This window comes from Neolamprologus multifasciatus, chromosome 13 (assembly GCF_963576455.1).
Source record: "Neolamprologus multifasciatus chromosome 13, fNeoMul1.2, whole genome shotgun sequence".
Taxonomy (NCBI): Eukaryota; Metazoa; Chordata; class Actinopteri; order Cichliformes; family Cichlidae; genus Neolamprologus; species Neolamprologus multifasciatus.
In genome coordinates, this window is record NC_140451.1 from 16,968,625 (window position 1) to 16,990,953 (window position 22,329).

The 22,329-nt window shown below is 41.1% G+C and overlaps 4 protein-coding genes across 12 annotated transcripts in view; 3 read left to right on the forward strand and 1 right to left on the reverse strand.

The window, feature by feature from the left end:
* Window positions 1–1,461, forward strand: part of ercc6 (excision repair cross-complementation group 6) — a 14,056-nt gene extending 12,595 nt beyond the window's left edge. For 4 of the 5 annotated variants that reach the window (XM_085182020.1, XM_085182017.1, XM_085182019.1 and 1 more), the window contains exons 20-22: window positions 2–167; window positions 295–373; window positions 465–1,461. In XM_085182020.1, coding sequence (XP_085038146.1) covers window positions 2–167; window positions 295–373; window positions 465–911 — 692 coding nt within the window. In that variant the 3' untranslated portion in view covers window positions 912–1,461. Of the gene's footprint in view, window position 1; window positions 168–294; window positions 374–464 lie in introns of those variants that run through there. The other variant, XM_085182021.1, reaches the window with a different exon arrangement.
* Window positions 1–22,329, reverse strand: part of wdfy4 (WDFY family member 4) — a 75,774-nt gene continuing 53,445 nt past the window's right edge. For all 4 annotated transcript variants that reach the window (XM_085182010.1, XM_085182011.1, XM_085182009.1 and 1 more), the window contains one exon: window positions 1–22,329. This exon is cut by the window's right edge and continues 14,820 nt beyond it. The gene's annotated coding sequence lies outside the window, so the exon portion shown is untranslated.
* drgx (dorsal root ganglia homeobox) lies at window positions 1,727–7,691 on the forward strand. Its single transcript, XM_085182038.1, has 7 exons — window positions 1,727–3,084; window positions 3,241–3,330; window positions 4,126–4,226; window positions 4,811–4,912; window positions 6,605–6,777; window positions 7,092–7,204; window positions 7,312–7,691. The coding sequence occupies exons 2-7, from the start codon at window positions 3,273–3,275 to the stop codon at window positions 7,689–7,691; spliced, it is 927 nt and encodes a 308-aa protein (XP_085038164.1). The 5' UTR covers window positions 1,727–3,084; window positions 3,241–3,272.
* c13h10orf71 (chromosome 13 C10orf71 homolog) overlaps window positions 14,233–22,329 on the forward strand; it is a 12,046-nt gene continuing 3,949 nt past the window's right edge. For both annotated transcript variants that reach the window (XM_085182006.1, XM_085182008.1), the window contains exon 1: window positions 14,233–22,329. This exon is cut by the window's right edge. In XM_085182006.1, the coding sequence (XP_085038132.1) occupies window positions 14,313–22,329 (8,017 nt within the window). In that variant the 5' untranslated portion in view covers window positions 14,233–14,312.

Below are 22,329 nucleotides of genomic sequence, written 5' to 3' on the forward strand. Positions count from 1 at the left end.
GGTATTCACAGTGTGATGCAGCATGACACCATCATAGAGTCTTCCAATCCGGACTATGTTCTTGTGGAAGCAGAAGCCAATAAGGTGGCTCAAGATGCCCTTAAAGCTCTTAAAATTTCCCGGCAGCAGTGCAGACTGCGCTTCAAAACTCCTCCTGCCCCTGCAAAGTATGTAGTCTCACACTGACACGGTGGGGTTTTGTCTTTTTCTGTTTTTTTTTTAGAGCTTCACTAATTTAATTTAGAACAAACAAATACAAATGTATTTAAGTCATTCTCTTGTTTGCCTTCTCAGGAAACGCTTTGGACAAAAGAAGAATTCTCTCTTAGCTACACCTTCTGTTCAGTCTGTTCCCACTTCAACCAAATGCAAGGTAATGGCCAGGTTCTCATTAAAAGATGTTACTCTGTGTTTTTTCATTTCTGATGCCATTTTGGGTGTATTCATTGATTTCTTTTGTTTAGGATGCTGCTATTATAAAGAAGTCTGTGTCAAAGAAACCAGGTTCGGGAGCTCATTTCAGCGGGGAGGGTGCAGAAAGTGACTTGAATTCCACCCCGCTGTCATCCTCCTCTCTGCTGGCCCGGATGAAGGCCCGTAATCACCTCAGCATGCCCTCCAGGGGAGAAGAACCAGAAGAGGAGGAGGAGGATGCCTCGGGAGCTGCAGGGAGTCTTCCCGCTGCTCCGCCCACTGAGCACGATGAGCTGTTGGTGGATCTGCGCAACTTTGTAGCCTTCCAGGCGAGTGTGGACGGACAGGCCACCACCCAGGAAGTGCTCGAGTATTTCAAACCGAGACTGACCCAGGAACAGGCTCCTGTTTTCAGAGAGCTACTCAGGAGTATCTGTGACTTTCATAGGACCTCTGGTCAGGAGGGCATCTGGAGACTGAAAGAGAGCTTTTGCTGAGGGAAGAACATTTAAACACCCCTTCAAGCTCAAGCTTACAGTCGTTGTCTTGCAACCTTCGTGTTGCTTGTGTTCAGGAAAGACATTTTGCCGTACAGTCTTGGGTTACCTAATGAAGTCATAATTAGTTAAGCAAGTCTTGAAGGTAGTTTCTGTGATTTGGCGGTTGTTCTGTTGTTGTTTTTTCATTGTTGCTTGTACCTGGTGATACTTGAATTCATTTACTTTGATTTGACTAAAACAGTGTAATATCATATTCAGATATGTGTTTACTCTCAAACTGTGTTCTTCAAAAACCTCAGCGATGTCAGATTATACCAACTTTCTATTAAGTTTAAGAATAGGGTGCCATTTTATACCTCACTTAAGGTTTTTGTAGATTTTATAATAAACTTTCGTGTACACTGTAGAGGTTTTTGGTCACTTCAAAACAAATTAATATTGCCTCTCTGTTATTTTGAGGCATTTTAAAAACTGTGTTTTATATTAAAAAAATAAATGCAATCCCATATCTTGCATGTACTGTATGCAGTAAATCTGATGGCTGCTTTTCTGGCTTTGTTATTTCAAAAATACACAGATGTAAAGGAAGATGTATGATTATGAATATATGCCAAACTATTTGCAGGTTACAAAAGACATGTGGGACAGTTTTGAATCAAGAACACAGGTAAATGTGAGGACATTAAAATAACACGATAACGACATACCTTTTATTTAACTGTGGTGCTGACCAGGGTCCTGAAATAGTCAACGGCCAAAAATTCTGCAGGCCTAATCGTTTTATGCAAAATCTGCAAAACCTGAACTAGTTAAAGTTTATTTGTAAATGTGTCTCGACCTACGGAGATGAGATGAGTAATTGCATTTAGTCTTTTAAGCAATCATCAGAGGATGGAGAGGAAAGGCGCTGACAGGAAGCACACACGCAGACACACACACACAAACACTCTTAAGGCCTGCACTCTTGTCAAGAGTTGTCTAGACCAAATATTGGGATAAAGTTATCAACCGTTATTTGATTTCAATTTTCTCCACGCACCTCACCGAGGTCATAATAACAACTTTATTTTCAGTGGTGCATAAATTAATTACGCGCATTTAATAACTAAAATATCATTATATTCCCCCTTTAATAACATAAACGCTGCACGCCAGGGAAACCCTTAATAGCGCGGGGCCCTGTAACTGGCCATTATCCGCCTGTAATGATATTACAGAACCAATTACGCGCCATTAGAAGGGATTTTCTGCACTTTATGTGGTTTAGTCCAATCCCGCACTCCTCTTCTAAATTTCAGCTGCTTCTCGAAGCCTCATTTTGCCTCCACCTCAGAGACGCATGGCGTCTGCGCTCTGCCGTCCCAGATGCGCTTTAAAACTAATTGAAAGGGTCCCGCAGCAGATCATTTATCTGAGGAAGCGAAATAAATCGCTGGACCCCTTGCTGTGAACAAAATCAAAAATTTGGCCTTGTGAGTGTTCTACATGCGCAAACCCTTGTAAAGTGGACCCCCTAACACACCCTGACGAGCAATTAAACCACCCGACAGTCAATCTAAAACCCAAAAGCAGTCATCCTGCTTTTTTTAATATATGAAAGAACCAAATAAAAAGTGCAGTGGGTATGTGTGCATGTTTATGGTTAGGGAATATGCTTGACTCTGGAATAACAATCACTTGTGATGAATTTTTTTGGCACCAGAGCAGAGCTGCCGTTTGCCACCCCGGGTATGTCTTTCCTCTCCTTCTTTCTGTCTTTCTCTGACACACACACACACACACACACACACACACACACACACACACACACACACACCAGGGGTTGGAGTGAGAAAGACAAAGCCGTGATAATCCGATTAGGACCAATTAGGCGTGAGATTCTGCGACACTAGCTGAAAGCCTTAACACTCTATAGACAGTTATACAGTTATAGAGACATCTGGACACTCCCAGAGAGAAATAGAGAGACAGACACAGAGAGAGAGAAGTGAGTAGTGTGTGGGGGTGCGTGTGAGTGTGTGTGTTTGCAGGAGCGAGAGAAAGAGTGTGGGGGGAGCGAGAGACAGAGAGATCTGGACACTCCCAGGCAGAGAGTCAGAGAGTCGGTGGAAGTGCAGCAGCCACTTCTCTCCGAAGCGCCAACTCACTCACATCAGCATCCTCACCGCAGGTAGGATGCTCTCACACATTAACTTTGAATCTCGCCAAATCCCGCGCGGTTCCATATCTTCTGCTGACGGTTTAAGAGTGTTTTTGTTGCTCCCGTCACAAATCTGCATTACTCTAGGTCTGTGGGTTTAAGCTGAAACTTTTGTCTTTGTTCCAGGTTCCGTTTCGGAGTCTCTTAAGCGCGCAAAGATGTTCTACTTCCACTGTCCACCTCAGCTGGACGGAGAGTGCTGTCGCTCCAACACGCGTAAGTTCGCTGTCTCGCTGTTTTTCCAGCTACGGATTATTTCTAACGTTACTCTTAAAGTTGTTCTCTGTAAACTTTCGTGATGCTTAGACAGCGCGCGGTGATTCTGCGCGTAAAGTGTGTGTGCTGTCGGAGACTTGAGAATGGGCCCGAATTTATCATTACTTTCTCTAAATTATTATAATATAATCATTTAACACAATGTGTTGTTATTAATTGTTAATTAAAACAACACCGACTTATAAAATGTATTTTTATGTCGTGGTAATATGTAACTAAAAACTAGGTAAGTCAAACGGTTTCGGTTGTGAATCTGAATATCGCATGTAAAACACTCTTTTCAAATTTTAACTTGAAAGTGTTGGTTGCTTATTGCATATCTGGTAATATTTATATAAGTCCAAAACAACAGCCGGTATATTTCCCCCCACAAATTCAGCGATGGATGTAAAGGGTTAAGTCTGATTTTCTCTCTGCTCTCTTTTGGTGAGAAGAGCTGGTGGTTTGGCCCCGGGGCAGAAGGGGCGTTTTGTCCCGGGCACAGATGTTGGGTGTCATGGCTTTTAGTCCGTCATGGTTCCCCTTAGACACCTAACGTCAATGTTTCATGCAACTAATGGAAACACGAAATGTGCCTGCTTTGGCCAATATTTGTATTTTTATAGCCTTTCTTTTATCACTTTTATCACTGAACTTACCTAAATACATAATGAAGTTATTAACTTATTAAAGCAGTATTATTTTTTTCTAAGTGATTGAATTGTTTCCAATTTCCCTCTCTCTCTCTTTTTTCAGTGAATTCAGGCGGATTTGGCAACCACGCCCCAACTGATTTTGACGATGGATTTCTACGTAGGAAACAGCGCAGAAACAGAACAACATTTACTTTGCAACAGGTAATTATTTACCAGAACAAATAAAAAAAATACATATATAGGCTATATGCAAATCAGAGAAAAAGAAAGGGGCCTAGCTGAAACTTCTCTTAAAGCAAAGCAGGTGTAGGGCGCTCTAGCTTTCATCAGGAGTAGGAAATAAATACAAAGTTGGGCAAGTTTTCTATTTTAAGGCAGGGGGGAATTTCCCTGATATTCACCACAGACATAAAAAATAAAATTAAAATTAAACCTTTATCGCAAATCTATTTCCAAAAGCCCAGAGGCAATGATGCCATAAAATCATATGAAAATAGAAGACGACGACTGTTGATTATTTTATTATAATTGTGGATTGTGACGCGTGTATTTAACTGTAAGTACTTACAATTACAGGCTAATCTTTAACATCTTTATTTAGCGTTATTCACTATGTCTCTTTACAAAAAGAAAGAAAGAAAGAAAGAAAGAAAGAAAGAAAGAAAGAAAGAAAGAAAGAAAGAAAGAAAGAAAGAAAGAACGAGAATAGTCTGCTTATATTCAAATCAACTGGCAAATCATTTTAATAATTAAAAGTCTGCCCTCTGTTTTTTGCCAATGTGCAGTTGGAGGCTTTGGAGGCTGTTTTCGCCCAGACCCACTACCCGGACGTGTTCACGCGGGAGGAGCTGGCGATGAAGATCAACCTGACCGAGGCCAGGGTGCAGGTATGGCTGCAGCAGTGGTGTGTCCTGGGCACGTTTGACCATGCAAGAGAGGGTAAATTAAGGCACTCTGTCATTCCGGCTATGCACTTTAATAACATCAACATAATGGTGAATATTAGATTAGCTTGATTAATCGGTCATTCATAATTAACCAGCGATAATGTTCTTCACTAATTTGTCCGCGTCTCTGAGGTAGGAATACATCATCCGCGCAGATCTCGTTCTCGTGACACAGCCAGAAAAGAGAGAGAGAAAAAAAAACGTGTTTTAAAAGAGGGCAAAGTCCGTAGCCTCCACAACTCCCTTTTCCTATCTCCCTGATCCTATCACACACACGCGCGCGTACATAAAAGAAAAAATGGGCAAGCATGCACCTTAAATGTGCCAATTTATATTCCGCTCCTGCCCAGCACATATGCGCGGTTATAAACTTGGCCAGATGTAATTAAGTTATGTGTCCTGTATGTAATTTCCTGCATTCCAGATTTGCTTTTGGGTTTTGTTGTGCGCGCAGATCTAATTGTGGGAAATATAATAGTTTGCCTTTTGTTCCCCAGGGTCATCTTACTATCGCTTAAACCCAATGGCTGGGTTGATAATGGAATCCAGCGCTGTAAATTAGGGATTGTAAACAAATTATTCCCCTCCTAATCCGATTACCACATTCCTATTATTAAATCTGAACATGAATCCACCGCAGTATGCAGGGATATTAAACTTACATTATTATTAGAAAATAAATTTCCTTTCTGTTGTAGTGTTGTTGCCACCCCCCCCCCCTTTTTTTTTGTGTAAAGTGTCAATGGGCCTCCCCCGCATTAAGAGCACGCCGCAAATTGAGATTAATGGAGCAATTATAGCCCATTCAGAGATGGGTGTGTGTGGGGGGGCGCGACTTCTAGCTGGAAGGTGCAGGGGTGAGATAAGTCCATCGGCTGTATTGTTGTCCTGCCACCAAAATGTTGTCCTTTCTTTATGCCGAATGAATGCATGTGTTTTGTTTGGCTGTTGACATCATTTATACCCCCGGTACAATAGCAGGGATGCAGAGCACATGCACACCGACTCTAACCTCCATTCACACATCATGATTAATGCCTGCTAGAACCAAGTCCTAATCGAATCTGATGTTGTCAAACAATCACTAAATAGGGAAATAAACGACTTCATCATTGCCGCCTCTCTCTTGGGCAGCACAACTGTCAGTGGGAAGTCATTAAAATATGATAATGAAAAATTGCTCAATTAAATGTTGTTATAGGCACTGACCTTCATTCGATTAAGATACCAGAACTTGGCTATATGTGCTCTCAGCTCTGTGGATGCTGAAGGTTTTGGGGCTAAGTCAGGGACTGTGGGAAATCAGAGCATTGCTTTGACAGGTTCAAATGCCTCTTGATAAGAGAGGTCACAGAACAAAGGAAGTAGGGAATATTTCTTTTAACTTTACTGTTAACAAGATTTTTTTTAAAAATGTGAATATATATTTAATGTAGTTTCAATTTCTCTCAATATTATGCAAGGTAGATTACAAGCCTAAATCCAAGGAATTAAACTTAAATTATTAAATCTGCCGATGTGTCATTAGGCCCATTTTAGAATTCCAGTTTTAATTTATGGTTTAATTAATTTGTTGTACTTTTTTATTTTTTCACATTTTTAATTAATATTATTTTTTTTTGTCAAATGCAGGTTTGGTTTCAGAACCGCAGAGCAAAGTGGAGGAAGACAGAGCGAGGGAGCTCGGACCCTGAAGGAGGGAAAGAGCAGATGAGTGAGGGAACTCCTCCATCTCGCAGCATCAACTCTCAGTCCCCAGTGGACCAGAGCAGAAAACAGAAAGAACCACTGGAGATGCAGCCAAGGTGAGAAGAGACAGACAGACGACCGTCGTCACAGTTATCTTAGTGAAACAGCGTCCTGTTAAAGGGGAAATTTGTGAAGCACTGTCGGCCAGACTAGAATTTTTTTTTTTCAAAACTCTGATAGCCAACATTAACTTCTGGAGAAAGCTCCATATCATTAGTCAATAATTCTAATTCATTAGTGTATTTTGGAAATAGCTGTAGATATTTCTAGATATATATTACTAGAATAAATTGTCTGTTTAAAGTTATACCTGGATATTTAAGTATTAAGTAATTCCTAATACTTAATTAAGTATTTATTCTCTCTCCAGTATCAACAGGACAGTGGGTACTGGTGGTCCCTTCTTTCCATCCTGCTTACCAGGCACCCTCCTTAACTCTGCCACCTATGCCCAGGCTCTCTCGCAGGTCGCCACTCTGAAAGGTAAATATGATTTTTGTTAACTGATGAATAAAGATGGTAATAAAGATGATGAAGATCTATTTTTTTAAGTTGTCTTATCACAAATTCCACTGATTCTCATTTTTCAGGTAATGGCTTGTGCTCGTGCTGCGTTTCGGACCCCATGGGCTTGTCCTTCCTGCCACCCTATGGTTGTCAGGGTAACCGCACAGCCAGTGTGGCCGCCCTGCGCATGAAGGCCCGTGAGCACTCTGAGGCTGTGCTGCAGTCTGCTAACCTGCTTGGTGCAGCAACCGGACCAGGTGCCAGCGTGGGAGTCCTGTCAGGAGTCGGCGTGAGCGCAGCTGGGGTGGTAAGACCCTCGGTGGGTCCTCCCATTGAGGTGTCAGGCGCTGTCGGAAGAGGGGGAGATAGCTCCAGTCCCATCTTGGCCTCCAAGGTCCCAGTCCTGGGCAGCAGTCCTGACAAGCACCCTCACTGCCCTAAGGAACCACTGGAGAAAAAGTGAAGGCGCTGGACACAAACGTGGATGTACCGATACTCTAAATCTGTGTGACTGTGCCTGCTGTAACTACTCAACCCTGGCTGTATGAGAAACTAAGCACAAATGACTGACTCCAGAAACAGCCTGGGACGGACTTTTCTCATATCACACTGTATGGATGCAAACATTTAACTATTTATTTGACAGTAAGTTATGATTGTGAGAAATGCTCAGTAACTGGGGCCTCGTTCCCTCATAAAAGCACAACTGTGGTTTTTGGATCTATTATCTGTCTTCATGCGCTCTTGGACTCTTTCGATGGACTTACATAGAAACAATATGTGTGCGACAAAGACATATTTGATAATGTGAATTTAAATAATCCTGATGTTGTTCCTCTCATTTTCATTAGGAGGACTGGTGGTTACGTTGTAAACATTAATGCATGTAAACTGTAAGTGTGCAAATGGCTGGCAGGACAGTGAGGAGTTTTGCAGGATTTTGGGCAATATATTGTTTATGGCATCAGGTCAAGCAATCGGCTCTCATTCTTTTGAGTTTAAAAGTGAAAGTGCACTTTAATATTAATCAGGCATTTTAAGTGTAAATGTGTACATGTGCCAGACTATGTGTGAACCCCAGGCAGCCTAAAGCAGACTCAGCGAGAGAGCGGCAGTTGTCCCTTCCACTCTGTTAGCACATCTGTAGTGCCAGCAGACAGGGAACACACCAGTCCTGTTGTGACATGTTCTTTAAAACAATTAAAGATGTACTCGCTCATGTTCCTCTCCTGTTGCCTCTCGCTCCAGCCATCTGTTCTAATACATTATTTATCAGTTTCCTTTAAAGCTGGGAGAGGAGAGCATTCGTGACTCTTATTATTTATTTACTTTTAGGAACGCTTGTGCTCACCCTTCCTCTCTGCGAGCCTTTTTTAAATTTTTATTTTTATTTTTAATAAACCCCATTAAAGATGATATATGCTATTTGTTAATGTTGGATTTACATTTGAAAAAATATCATCTGTCATCACCTCAGGGCAACGTAGTTTATCACGGGCAATATATTTGTTGATTCATTATTCTTAAATATCTCCCCTCACTAGAATGACTCTTGACTATAAGATCGACTGATCAGACTGAGAATACTTAACCGCAGTGCACACAACCAGTAGTTGCTGATTCAATTTGCGTCCTTGAGGATTTTCAGGAAATTACTTTTGATAGTCAATAACACAATTAAGTAAACTACACACACATTATCATGAATAATTGATAAGAAATTATGTATTACCATGAAGTAGTGGTTCAATAATTGATGAGGCGACACCCTGGTGACACAGGAGAGGGAGATAATGTCAGAAGTCGTGCCAGGTTGTACACAGATCATCTTTTTCTTCTTTTTTTTCACACCATTATGTGTGCATGTTGTAAATATCTGAAAACTATACCAATAAAGTGAATCTTTTACTGATTGTGACTTTAAGACTTTTTGGTAGGATTTTTAATTTCTATGAACCCACAAAACATTTGTGTTACATTTTCAGAGAAAATCCCCAAATTTAGACAAAAGTTTCAACTGGAGGCCATTTTTTAAATTTTACATATTTGATATCATAAAACACTGCAGGTATAGAAATATTGCATTATGTAGCAACTGCTCTCCTGGATCTAAAAATGGCCCAAATATTATTACCAAAAACATTGCGCCTTCATATAATGCTTTATCTTTAAGTGCATGAGAGAGCTCCAGAGCAAAGATGTTGAGCCCAGTGACATGGCAGCTAATGATAACACAATATCCTTATACAAACCAGCTTCTTCTCCAAAATGTACCAGTATGGACAACGTAATCCGGCCAACTCATACAAAAGACACAGAAAAACACATTCAGTCTCTCCAAAATTGAATACAGCAGTTGTGGAATTTAATCATTAGCCAAAACAAAGGATGCTGAAGTTATAATGACTCCGATCATCATTAAGTTCTGCATGGTGCCCATAATTCACTGCTTTAATATTTCATAAACAAGTCAAGTTGGTGTTGACATTCAGCTGTGCATGTGGCATCATTGATAATTTTCTGTCACCTAAAAAAAGTCCTGAGGCAGTTTTGTGGAGCATTGTTATATCAAATTAGCTGGAGAGTGGCCAGAAAAGCAGACAAACATGGTGAATACGGGGGACAGCAGTTGAACTCTGTTCTTACAGTGCAGTTAATGGGCTTCTTTTGTTGCAGTAATGAAATATTTTTGCAGGGATGTGGGGAAAAAATGTCCTGAAACAGGGAGACGCTGCGCACATGCACCCATCCACAGACGCACGCAGACAATGTAAGACAGAAAGAGGCCGTACACTCAAGAAAGAGTCATCCATACATGCAGCTCCTTTTGCTTGACATTAGGTGCAACACTAAATTTTTACTATTTACATACCTAGCTCCCAAAGTCAGACATAAAGTGAATTCAGGCCTACGTCCAGTGAAGGGCCAAAACAACCTGCTAAAGTATCGTCTCTGCTTTTAATTCCTGCAGCGGAGCTGACCAATAACCCAATCAATTAGAATCAATTAGGCTCATTTCTGGATGGAGATTATACAAACAAAGCATATCTTAATGCAGCAAGTAATGTGCCTGTCTGCTGTTTGCCACATAACCACAGCTCTGCTCCCCCTTACTCAGCAGAAGGAAAAGCATCCTCAGCGTTTGTGATCAATGCTCACAGTCCCCGGCAGCTTCTCAATAAAGCTATTCTGAAGCAAAGCTGGAGAGCTGCATTGTACAAAAACTTGAGAGGTTTGTATCAAAAGTCCACATTACTGCACAGAACTGTAAAAACTGGGTGTTTTGTAATCTAAATTTGCCCACTAGAGGGACTTAGTGAGCAGGAAACTGATGTGAGCGGCATCATGTCTAACCTAAGTGGGGAAATTGAGCCTTTTGGTTTATGACATACAGATTATTTTTACTGAGGCATGTTACAAATGACAGTTTATCAATCAAAACAATTTTTTAAAAGACCGTACTCGTAGATTAAAGGCCCAAAAGTAAATAGCAAAACAAGATTATGACAGCAACTTGCATCTGTTATTGATATGAGTGGAACATACAGCTGATTGTCAGCGACTGACTTGGTTCCAGGGTGGAGAGGAAAATAGAGCATGAGAAGGGCGTGTGGGTGGAGTCTGTTTAGAAGGGCGGAAAGAGATTAGTTAAAAAGGGATTACATCAGCCTTTCCTAAAGTTTAGTGAGCTCTACGTAAAACCATCTGTGTGTGTGTGTGTGTGTGTGGGCATGTGCGGAGGAGTGCGTCTCCATTAAGGCCCATGTGTGTGTGTCCATCATCCTGTCAGGCCAGCCCTGCACCCGCCAAGAATCCCAGGAAACTATCTGCTGCAGCAATCTCCTATTATAGCAGCAGGCTGTAGGAGGGGAAGGAGCTATGGGGGTGAAAGGGGAGGTACAGTTCCTCCCCTTCCTTTGCCTTATGGCCTTTTCTGCTGGGGGTTGAGTGAGGCTGTAGTCAGGGAGATTGGACGGGCCATGGTTTGAGTACTGTAATAAAGTGAAAATTCAGGTTAAAATTAACCCCTCAGACATGATGTGTCAAACAAAAAATAAAAGGAAATAGATGGGGAAAAAGCCCAACAATGCTAGAAAAAAAAAATTCCCTCATTTTGGTCTCCAACATGAAGCTTCATTCAACCAAAGTGGCCAGAGGCCACTTGTTGACACTTAATATAGTGCTTGTCAGTTCTGTTCAACAAAGAAGGCGGCACTTGAGTGCAACACAATCAAGTTATTTCTGTCTCCCAGAAGGGCACCCAAGCTACAGCCCCTCCATACACCCTCCCAAACACCCAGCACCATAGCACATCCTCAGGAAGTTAGTGTTTTCTCTTGGTTTAGATCTTGCAACCTCCTCACAAACTTGCAATACGTTTCCAGTTTACTGACAGTTAGTTCTGGCTGCTAATGGCCAATAGTAGCTGTCCAGATTTATAAATAGTTGAGAGGCTGTTTGTTTCATCCATCTGACACTCGACACCAAAGGATTTCACAGACCGACATGCTAGCCCGAGTCCTCATTCTGGTCCCCCATGGTGGACACTCTCCCTGGGACAACTCCTCTATTTCTGTCTAGTCTCCAGCCCCAAGTCCTGCTTGCTGCTCAGAGACCTGACAGTGGACTACATAGAGGGTTTTTTTTGATTTCTGAGAGCTGGAGCTGTGAGAGGGGACAGATCAGATCAGCGTCAAAGGCTTTTTTAGAAAGATGAAACACTTTTGAGGAGTTTACAACAAGGCGCAAATTATGGAATATAAAACTCAAAGGTAAGACAAGAAGCTCAGTGTGCATTCTTGTTCATATTTGAAAGAAATACATGAAAAATGCCCCAAAAAACATGACCATAACAGATGTACATAACATTACTCTTAAGCTTGGAATTTCAATGATTTTCACACAGATAAGAAAAGTAAGAGATAAGAAAATCTCTGATCTCGTTTGTAAAGAGGTAATACACATTGACTTACTGAAGGTACTGTGCAGTGTTTAGCTGCACTTATAGAATTTGATTTTGTTCCACTGAAACTTGCTGACATCAGTAAACATTTACTGTTATCCTTTGAGAAGGTACAGAGACATTCCCGTTCAGTCTTCCTTTGGACTGGATTGGAGTCCCATCTGAAAACGAGTCATCTTTGGTGTCAGGTTTAAGCTGGAGATCCGTCACTGCACAAAAATAAACCTGTCACATGCAAGAATGGGCTGAACTCAAGCTGGCAGTTTTACAAGACACCATTGCAAAAAAAAAATAAAAAATGCAGCCGAATGAGGGATGGCTATCAAAATTGTGCACATCTTTAATGCTTCTTTTTAAAGAAGTCTCTCTATATATATCAAATGTTTTGTTTGAGTCAAGACAGACTGGGACGAAAACAAAAATCTAAAATGTTTTCATTGCTTTGATTGTTTTCTCAATGTTTCTTTTAATGCACTGAAAGAAGATGCTTGTTGTGAGTGTACTGGGACAATGCAAAGACATGGAACATGTGGCCTTGTTCAAGCTACTGCGTTTTTTTTGTTTTGTTTTGTTTTTTTGCTTAATAGAGAAAAGTGTTGCATTATAGTTTTAAACTTTTTATTTCTGCGTTGCTCTTATTAGATGCTGATGTAGTCGGTCAGTACAGCAGTGTGGTGAGTAACTGTGTTATAGATGTGTATCAGATGGATAGCCTCCAGGTCAAAAGATATTAATGAACCACTGGGTACTCTGAGAAAGGTGATGGCTGCTTGGCAGCTGCATAGTATTTAACCAAAATATACCCATGATATTACCCATTTACAGTACACCAGAAGAAGAATGTGATACCTCACCTATATCCCTCACCTATATCCTGCAGCTGGGAAGAAACAAACTACATTATTGCAGATATGTTAAACTAGATTTTAATATTTAACCCAGGGTTTGTGATTTGTAGAATTTTGGATATATTTTCTAATTCAGTTTAGTGAATTTTGAAGCCCACCACAAGAAGTTCATGAGTGTGAACAACAGGAAAAGTAAAGCTTCTGTGTCAGCTGTTCTACTACTTAGATCTTACATGTGGCCTTGGATGTTTTGAGTTTCATTTAGATTAAGGCTTTGCATGTTTATTTATGAAAGAAGAACATTCTTTGTAATTAATGATAATTTAAAGGAGTCTAAATGACATATAGTTTGTTTGAAAAAATAGATAACAGATTATGTACTTTAATGGCAGTAGATTAGGTCATTTTTACATGTAAAAATCCCAGAATAGTAGGAGCTATGCTTAAGGATATTATAATCTAATTTCCACCCCCTTTGTAAAGAAAAAAAAGTTTCAGTGTCACACTTGACAAGTCCTAATAAGATGTTTTCCCTCTTTGACTAGACAGGAAACAGGCTGATTGAAGATCAGCAGCATTAGTGACTTGAAAATGTGACATTATGTGTTCATTTCAAGCTCTGATTACTCAGTTTCTGTCTTGCACTGCGAAGTCAATTTGCGGTGCATGCGTGCCCATCTAAATTTGTACAGATGCATCTTGATTACCCTAAATAACTCACGTGAGGCTGTCTTCGCCGTGCCTAGCAACAGTGTAGTTTTATTCACAACATGTCTCTGATCTCTGAAGGTCACGGTGATTGAGTGGAAGGATTTACAGCGCTGTTTTCAGAACCACATACAGTACATTGTGGCTTAATGCAAAAGAAAATTTAAACGTATCAAGACCAGCAACCAAAAACATAAGCACCACAACAAATGACATAGGTGGGAATATTGTATATATTTTAGTCTTTGGATAAGTTTGCAATAAATTGAGCAAAATAGTGTTATGAAACTGTGTTGTATACAGTGATGGATTATAGCACTCATCCTGGCCTATTTCCCATTTCTTTTTTCTTCTAGGAAAACAACAAACTCTGGGATTGTTTTGGAGACAGGCCAGCTAAATGGCATGATGCCGTAGGAGCTACTGGCTTTACAAAATCCTGACCCAGGGCCCTAAATTCTGGGTGCAGCAGCTCCAGCAGCAGGCAGAGTGTAATTTTGAGGTCTATGTTTGCATGAATGTTTGAACAACTGAAGGCAGACATTTTTGTTTGCAATTCTGCATCATGACCTCTGTTGAGAAGCGCCGCTCTGGCCGAAAGAGTGGCGGGCATCGAAGGCACAGCGATGGAGGCTACAGCGACACCTCCAGCGGTGGGTCCTTCTTGGATGAGAATGACCGAGAGGTCTGCAGTCTGACAGACAGGGCATTCAGGAGTCTCTGTATCGGCGATGAAGCTGTTTATAATGACTCAGACCTAAGTCTCTCTTCACCCTGCACTCAGAGAGACAGACAGCTGGCCTTTAGCCAGAGTGGACAGGACAGAGAGGACGGAGAGGACGGAGAAAGGGAAGAACTTAAGAGAGCTGCACGTGAGAACTTCAGCCTCAAGGTGCAGCAGTATGGACAGGACTGGAGCCATGGAAGAATGTATGGAGGTGAGATTCACAGAGATCCACAATGGGAGGTTCATGGAGAAAGGACACAGGGGAGGATTTCTGCCACATTCCAGCACTCCGTTGTGGAAACCTCTCAAAAGGAAACATCTTTAAAGGAGGAACAGCTCAACTTTCTCAGCAATGGAGCCACAGAGTTGAGTTCACAGCAACGCAAAAGCAACTCCAGAGTTTCCTCTCTCATCAGAGCATTTAATTCTGAGCGAAACAGGGATGGAGTAGAAATGGATGACAAAATCAGAGAGTGGAAAGATGAGACGAGCTGGGACAAATCAGCTCTAATGAGTATCCAGAGGGAACTTTCTGAATTCTCTACATCATACCAGCAAAATTTTCACAGCGGTCATTTCCCCTCTTCTGGTTCATTCTCATATGGAGACACCAACCTCCATTCCTTTGGATCTGATGTAGCAGCAGTGTCTCACAGTTCTGCATCTTCTTTTATGAGATCTTCACACAATAAACAGAGCATGTGCACACAGGTCAACTGCAACTCTAATGTCTTTATACACAGCGAGTTTAGTCCCTTCAAGGTGTGGAGGGACCATAACAGGTTTCCCTTCCAGCAAGGACAAATCTCAGGCTTTATGCACCGTTCCGAGTTCGCTAAATGGTATGAGACACCTATGTACAAGGAGCCTTCACAGATGGGTCAACCACAAGGTCATTATACAGGTATCAGACGGCCAAGGAGTAACTTGGCACCCATGATTTCACCAGCTCTTCCACGTTCCACCTCGACATCTACAGTGCTACAGAACGCTTCAGCTGTGGAGAAACGCTGTGAATCAGAGTTGGCAGGTCATTACCCCCACAGAAAAAGAAGCCAGAGTGTGGGAACCAACAGGCTTCCGTCCCATCGCCCATCGACTGCATCACCCACCATTGAGATGTCTCGACGTGTGAGGGACACCATTAGCTCTGTCAAAGCCCTCCAGCAGAAAATCAAAATGATGACAGAGCAAAATATTACTACAGAAGTGACAGAAAACCAACAAACAGTACTTTACAGAAAAGAAAATGTAAGTCTTGGCAATAATGCAGTAACAGTGGCACCTAACGCTATTGGCAGTAACACAAGCACCACGCCATTTAACATCAGCCAGCTGCTGACACCTCTGGTCCATGCACATCAAGAAGCTGTTTCTTCTGATCTCCAACATTATGCAACTTCTCCTCAACCTGTAGAGCATTCTCCAGTACGAGCTGAAAGCAGGGGTGCGACTCCCGACATTAGGATGTCCACCTACAAATCCAGAGCCACGAGTCTGCTCTTCAATCTCAAAGACAACAGAAAACGAGTAAAAAGCACCTACAGTCCTACCAAATTTAAAGCAGCGGAGATACCTGAGAACAACAAACAGCCACCAACGCATGAGCCTAGAGATACTGTGATAGATATCCCTGAATTTCCAGATTCAGAAATTCAATTTTCACAGCTACAAGAATCCAGCAGGACAAATGCTGCTATGAACCAGTATCGCAGCCCAGAACTGTCACTTACAATGTCAAATTCTCAACCTGTAATGGCAACTACAGGCCAATATGCAGAATACTCTTTAAGCGATTACCAGAGAGCTCAGATGCAAGCACAGATGGTTCATCACTCTGGGTTTACTGGATTTTTACCTGAAAACTACACCGGCAATAAGCTGGCTAATGGACAGAATCTCCATGAAGATTTAGCATCATTTGCTCCCTATAGGCAGGATACTATGGCTGATGTAGGAAGGGGGCTGATGGGAGGGGCTTTATACACACATAAAACACCTTATTCAGCTACAGAAACACCAAGGCTAAATGCTGACAACAATCAAAGTGGAGAATATTTAATAAGCAAGCCAAACATTGAACAACCTTTTAATGAAACAGTGGGAAGGCTATTCACAAAGGTGGAGAAATGTGAGCAGCTCAAACACAACAAACATGATTACAGTAATGTCTCCTTACAGGATAAGTGGAGGCAGACAAACAGCCAAGATACAGAAAAGCTCAGCATGAATGCAACTATCTCTCCATGGAAACAAGAAACAGCTGCTTTACTGGAAAACACAAGGCAAGAAAGTCACCAGGACAAAAGAGTGCTTCAAACATATTCTGGATGTAGTGAGAAAACTGATTTGAAAGATCATTATTTTAAACAGGATTATAACAAATATAATGACAATGAATGTATAAGCCATCAGATGTTTTCTTCTGCTAAAGACAAACATATAGGCATGGGTGAAACAAGTCAAAGAAAACAATATATGCAAATTCCAAGGGGACATGAGGTCCAGAGTGTGGTTTCAGAAGTGAAACCACAGTCTGAACATAATATACACATAAATTCATTTAACCCAGACAAAACATCTGCCCCCCAAATAGCAGAGCAGATGACGGAGAGACAGTTTGTTGAGGTCAAGGCTAAACAGGTCATGGCAGAACATATAAAATCCCACCACACCCAGGCAGAGGTGGCAAAAGTTCAGCAGGGGGCTCAAGTGGAGCAGCCTAAAGCAGAACCCTCTAAGTTAATTTTAGCAGGGCAGAATGATTCGCAGAAAGACGCAGCAGAGCAGGTCAAATCAGGACTAATAAAGGAGGAGAGAGGGAAACAACCCCAAGCAGAACATATTAAAGAAATTAAAGAGGAGAAGATAAAAGGAGAACAAACAAGACAGTTCAGAGAAAAACAACCAGAGCTTGCCAGAGAGGAGCAGACAAAGGCTGAACATACCAGAGTACACGAGGTCAGAGATGAGCCAAGAAATATCACAGAGGAAGCAAGAGCTGAGCACATTAAAAAGGAGCGGGGTAAGCAGGTCAAAGCGGAACAAGCTGAAACAGAGAAGCTAAAAGAAGAGCCCATAAAAACTGAACTGGCAAAAACCGAGCAGGCTTGGCAGACGAGAATAGAGGAAGCTAAAACTGAACAGGCCACAGAAAAATGGATCAATGTAGCACAAGTCCAGCAAGTGGAGGTAACCACTGAACAAGTTAAGAAAGAGCAGACAGAAACAGAACAATCTGGAACAGAAAAGGTTAATGTAAAAACGGCTGGGGCGGAAAAAACAGAGCATGCAAAAGAGCAGCAAACTGAAGCAAAAGAAGTGAAGACAAATGTAGCTGAAGTGGAGAAGATCCAAACAGACCACATTAAAGCTGGGAGTTTCCGAAAAGCAAAGGAAGTAAAAGCTTCAGTTCATGTGAATACAGAGCAGTCTACAACAGGAACAAGCACAACGCAAGATGCCAAACCTGAAGAGGGAAAAGCAGAATGGGCAAAGCAGGAGCGAGCTAAAGCAGAGCTAATAAAAGCAGAAAGCATGCAGGAAATGTCAGCTAAACTCACAGCTAAACTAACGGCTACACAACTGGTCAAAAGTGAGCCAGATAAAGTCAAGCAAGTCAAGACCGAGCTAGCTAAAGCTAAAGCAGAGTTAGCCAAAATAAAAGAGAAAATGAGAGGTGAGCAAAAAGAGAAAGGCAGACATGCCATCATCATAAAAGAGGATGGCACTTCAAAGAATGATGTTCCTTTAAAGTTAAATATAAATGAAAAAGAGAATTACCTAAAGAAAGATAAGGAAGTTCAAAAGTGTCACCAGGAAGAAACAGTTATCAGAAAAGGCAGTGGTCAATCCAGCAGAGGCAGTGATGATTATGAACATCTGAGAGAGAAATATGGCTGTACTAACAGAATTTCAACAAACAAAAACAATTCATCAGTGGCAGGGAATGTCTTATTAAATGGTCCTTGGGAAAAGCAAGTTTTACCTCCTAATAAAGTTGAGAAAGTAAATAAGGAGAAATCAACAGAAGAACACAGTCCTACAAGCAGATTTATCACAGCTAACCAAAAAAATATAGAGGAAGTAGGTGGCTTTAAATCCAGTGAAGACTCTGAAAGTCAGCCTGTTTACAATGAGTCAGCCAAAGAATCCAAATTACCCAGTGCCAATTATTCTGTAACTAATGTAAATAACAGAGCAAATTTTGACACTGTTAGCGATAACACAAAGGACAACAGTGTTGAAAAATTGGAAAAATGCATCCCTGTGAAAGACACTGAGGTTTCACAGCAAAGAGATTCTGATTGGGCGAAACTGCTACCCCATGAAAGAAAACCTAAGTCAGCTGAGCACAATGTAGGCCCAAGTAAAGATCAGCATTTTATGCCTCCCAAATCACTGTCTCATAAAGAAAGAGCCATGACCAAGCAAGAGATTCTGACTTCCAAGATAAAAGCTCATGCCGAAAAGGAAATTTCAGCAATTAAAGAAAAGGGCTGTGCTATACGAGATGGATTCATATCCAAAAATTCTTCCAAGCAATTAGCTGGTAGTCAGACAGTTAAGATACGACAGAGGCCGCCATCGCAGGAGGTGTCTAAAAAGCATGAAAGTACAATACCCAGTAATGCAACACTGAAACCTCAGATGGGATCTTTAGGAGTACAGATGGACCGTGTCAAGTCTGTTTCACCTTCAAGCTCTGCTACTATACCAGTTAAATCTGCAGCAACCACCACTCATAATATCATGAGCACAACTGAATGCTTGCTACAAAATCAAAAGCTGGAGTCCAAACCAATGCAAAATAAAGAGCAGCCACTCACGATCAACCAAGATGAACAGAAGGCAGATCATGCAGAAATATCTGGAAAACCAAAAGATGGAGTTAAAGACTCTTCAGATATAAAAACTGACATTCCCAACAAAAAGGAAGAAGATCCTGCAGATGCCACCTGTGTCAAAGCTGCAAGCTCCAAACCTGTGATGACAGAAAAGGCTGAAAGTAAAGAAGAAGCTTATGTAGACTTAGCACCTTCACTAAACATTGTCTTTGGTCAGAAAAAAGAACCTCCAGCTGATCATAGCTTGCAGATTATGGGAATAATGGTAACTGTACATGAAAGAAAGCCAACTGTGAACACTGGTCAAGGGAATAACAATGCTCAAAACCATATGAATGTAACAGAGAAAGAGAACAACAGTTCAGACCTGGATAAGTGTTCTCCCAACTCATGTCTAGAATTAACTGAAAGAAACACATCTTCAAATGAGGTCATAAAGAAAAATAACACACAGGAAACAGAAGATCAGGCTAAATTTGTTAGAGAAAGTCATCCTGAAAATGTGCAAGAAACACCACTCTCAGAAGCAGTAAAGAACAATATGAAGATGTGTCAGGAAAGGACACATCCTCAGCAGGATGGTTCTACTATGAATACAAAACCTCAGGGAGAAACACAGCCAGAAACCTTGACCAAAAAAGGTACCATCACTGTACCCGCTAAAAATAAAGTGCCAGGTGAAACTCAACCCCTTCACCACAAAGAGGACATAAAAGCAAGACAAGGAAAGGATCACAACACAGATAAACTGCTAAGAGAGAGGACAGATGAAGAGAAAAATCCACAAAAAGTGCAAACAGCTCATAGCAATGAGAACTTAGCTGTCACAACAGTGAACACTGGAATCAACAACATGAATGATGCTGAAATGCTGATAAAGCAGGTCGCCAAGCAAGCTCTGAAAGAAGATATGACAAATGTGGACAATCAGGCCAACATCAGCAATGTAGATGGCAAAACAGCACCGCTACTTGAGGAAAACAAACATGACTCTATAGTTCCAAAAATGTTAAACACCAGTCCTTCCAACAAGTTATTCAAAAATGAAAACACACATGGATCACACAAATTTCAATATAATGACAACCAAATCAGGGATAATAAAAAAGAGAACGATAACGTGCACATTGACAGCATTGCCATCAGAGTTGTACCATCAGTAACTGAGACGGATAACATGACGATAGTTGGAAAAGAAGATGGTGCAACTTTGCCATTTGATCAAGTGCAAGCTAATAAAGAGAAAGAAGTTACATCATCTAGATGCCAAGAAAAAGTTATCACTTTAAGCACAGAAGAACAAGCATGCACTGAGAGATCTAGTTCTGATGACAAACATGTGCTGTCCAGTATTAGAAAACTGTCTGATTCGCTGAAATTTAGCAATCAACAGAATAGCAACAATGCAACAAGCGAGAATACTCAATCTGAGAATGAAGAGCTTGAAAAAGTAAAGAAATGTGAGGAACTGGTGGGTGAATCAAGTGAACAACAAGCAGATGGAGACTACTTTCAAGTACAAGGGATAACAGAAACCAGCAATGAGCCACAGTACAATAGCAAAACTGATAGAGATGCATCTGAGGGAAGGGGACTTCCAGGGTTACCACCAAACAGAACAGCTGCCAGCAATAAAACACACAATGAAGGAAAGATTGAAGCCTTTGTGTTCACTGTGGATCAAAGTAAAAGAAAAACAACCGATTCAAGTACAGTTCAAGATGAAGATGCTAAAAGGAAAAATTGGGAAGCAGAAGATAAGCTAGAATCAAAACAGACAGACAGATCTAGGAAGAGATGGAATAATAATGAAAATGCTAAGGCAGAACAAGCTAATCACATTAGAAAACAAACTGAGAACCACTCCACTGTATCGGCAACCGAAAGACAAAGTTCAAGAAAGTCATTCCCAGCAAGGGAGAGCACATTTCAAGAAAAACCTGAAGTTAAAACAAAACCAAAGGGAAAGCTATCCACAACACCAGAGATATCAGCAATTGCAGACTATGCAAGGTTAAAAGTAATTGTTTCAGAGGACAGAGAAGCAAATACTTTTCAGGAATACCCACCCAACAAAAAGGAAGGATTCTTTCCACTAATACAGACCCGTCATAGCAGACGTCCTGTGTTTACTACTGACCCACATGAGAACTCTGTAAAAGAGAAAAGTTTGCCAGATAAGACAGAAATGAGTGCTAAGGTGAATAAAGTACCCAAACTACTAGTATTTCCCATCACAGACAAAGAGCATCAAAGAACAGGGATGTTCAAACTGGGAGAAAAAGAAAGACAAGACTCCAAAGTGAAGGAAAGCCCGGTAGACAATGCAGCAAAATACACCCAACACAAAGAAAGGAACCATTCACCAAAAACTCAGACAATACAAATATCTGAAGCTGGCTCCCAAAAGGGATGCCAAGAAGATCAAACCGTTTGTCAGCCAAATAGTCATTCTTTGCAACCAGCAACATCATCTTTTGTAGTTAACGACTCTCTACATCCAACCATGGAGCAAATGCGCAACAGGAAAGAAAATTTTACCCAACAAATGCAAGAAGGGAGATTTGAAAAACATCAAGCTAAAGACCTGGGGCCTAAGACTGATGATGAGAGGACAGAAAAACTAAAAGAAGAAAGTCTTGAAACTCAGCATGGAATAATCATAGCAAAGCAGCAGAGTATGAAAAAACAATCAGAAGAAGAGCAAGCATTCATGTCTGAAGAGATAAAAAGAAAAGAAGACATGAAAATAAAGCACATATTGGATGAGAGTAGAGCTTCTCTGGCTGAAGAAGAGAGGAGAGCCACCCAGAGAGAAGAGGAGAGGAGAGCAAAAGAGCGTGAGGCCGTAGCTATTAAGATCAAGGAGAGGCGAGAGAAGCAGAGGGAAGCAGAGAGATCAGATGAAGAAAGAAAAGTCAAACAGAAAGAAGAGGATACTAGAGCAGAACAAAGAGAAGAAAAAGTGAGAATGAAAGAAATTGAGGAAAAGAAGAACAGAAGAATAG

Excerpts from the sequence above, each read along its gene's own strand:
- drgx (XM_085182038.1), top strand. The coding sequence starts at position 3,273 with ATGTTCTACTTCCACTGTCCACCTCAGCTGGACGGAGAGTGCTGTCGC. Across the intron at positions 3,331-4,125 it reads GTGCTGTCGCTCCAACACGC|TGAATTCAGGCGGATTTGGC; the intron begins GTAAGTTCGCTG and ends CTCTTTTTTCAG. Across the intron at positions 4,227-4,810 it reads CAACATTTACTTTGCAACAG|TTGGAGGCTTTGGAGGCTGT; the intron begins GTAATTATTTAC and ends GCCAATGTGCAG.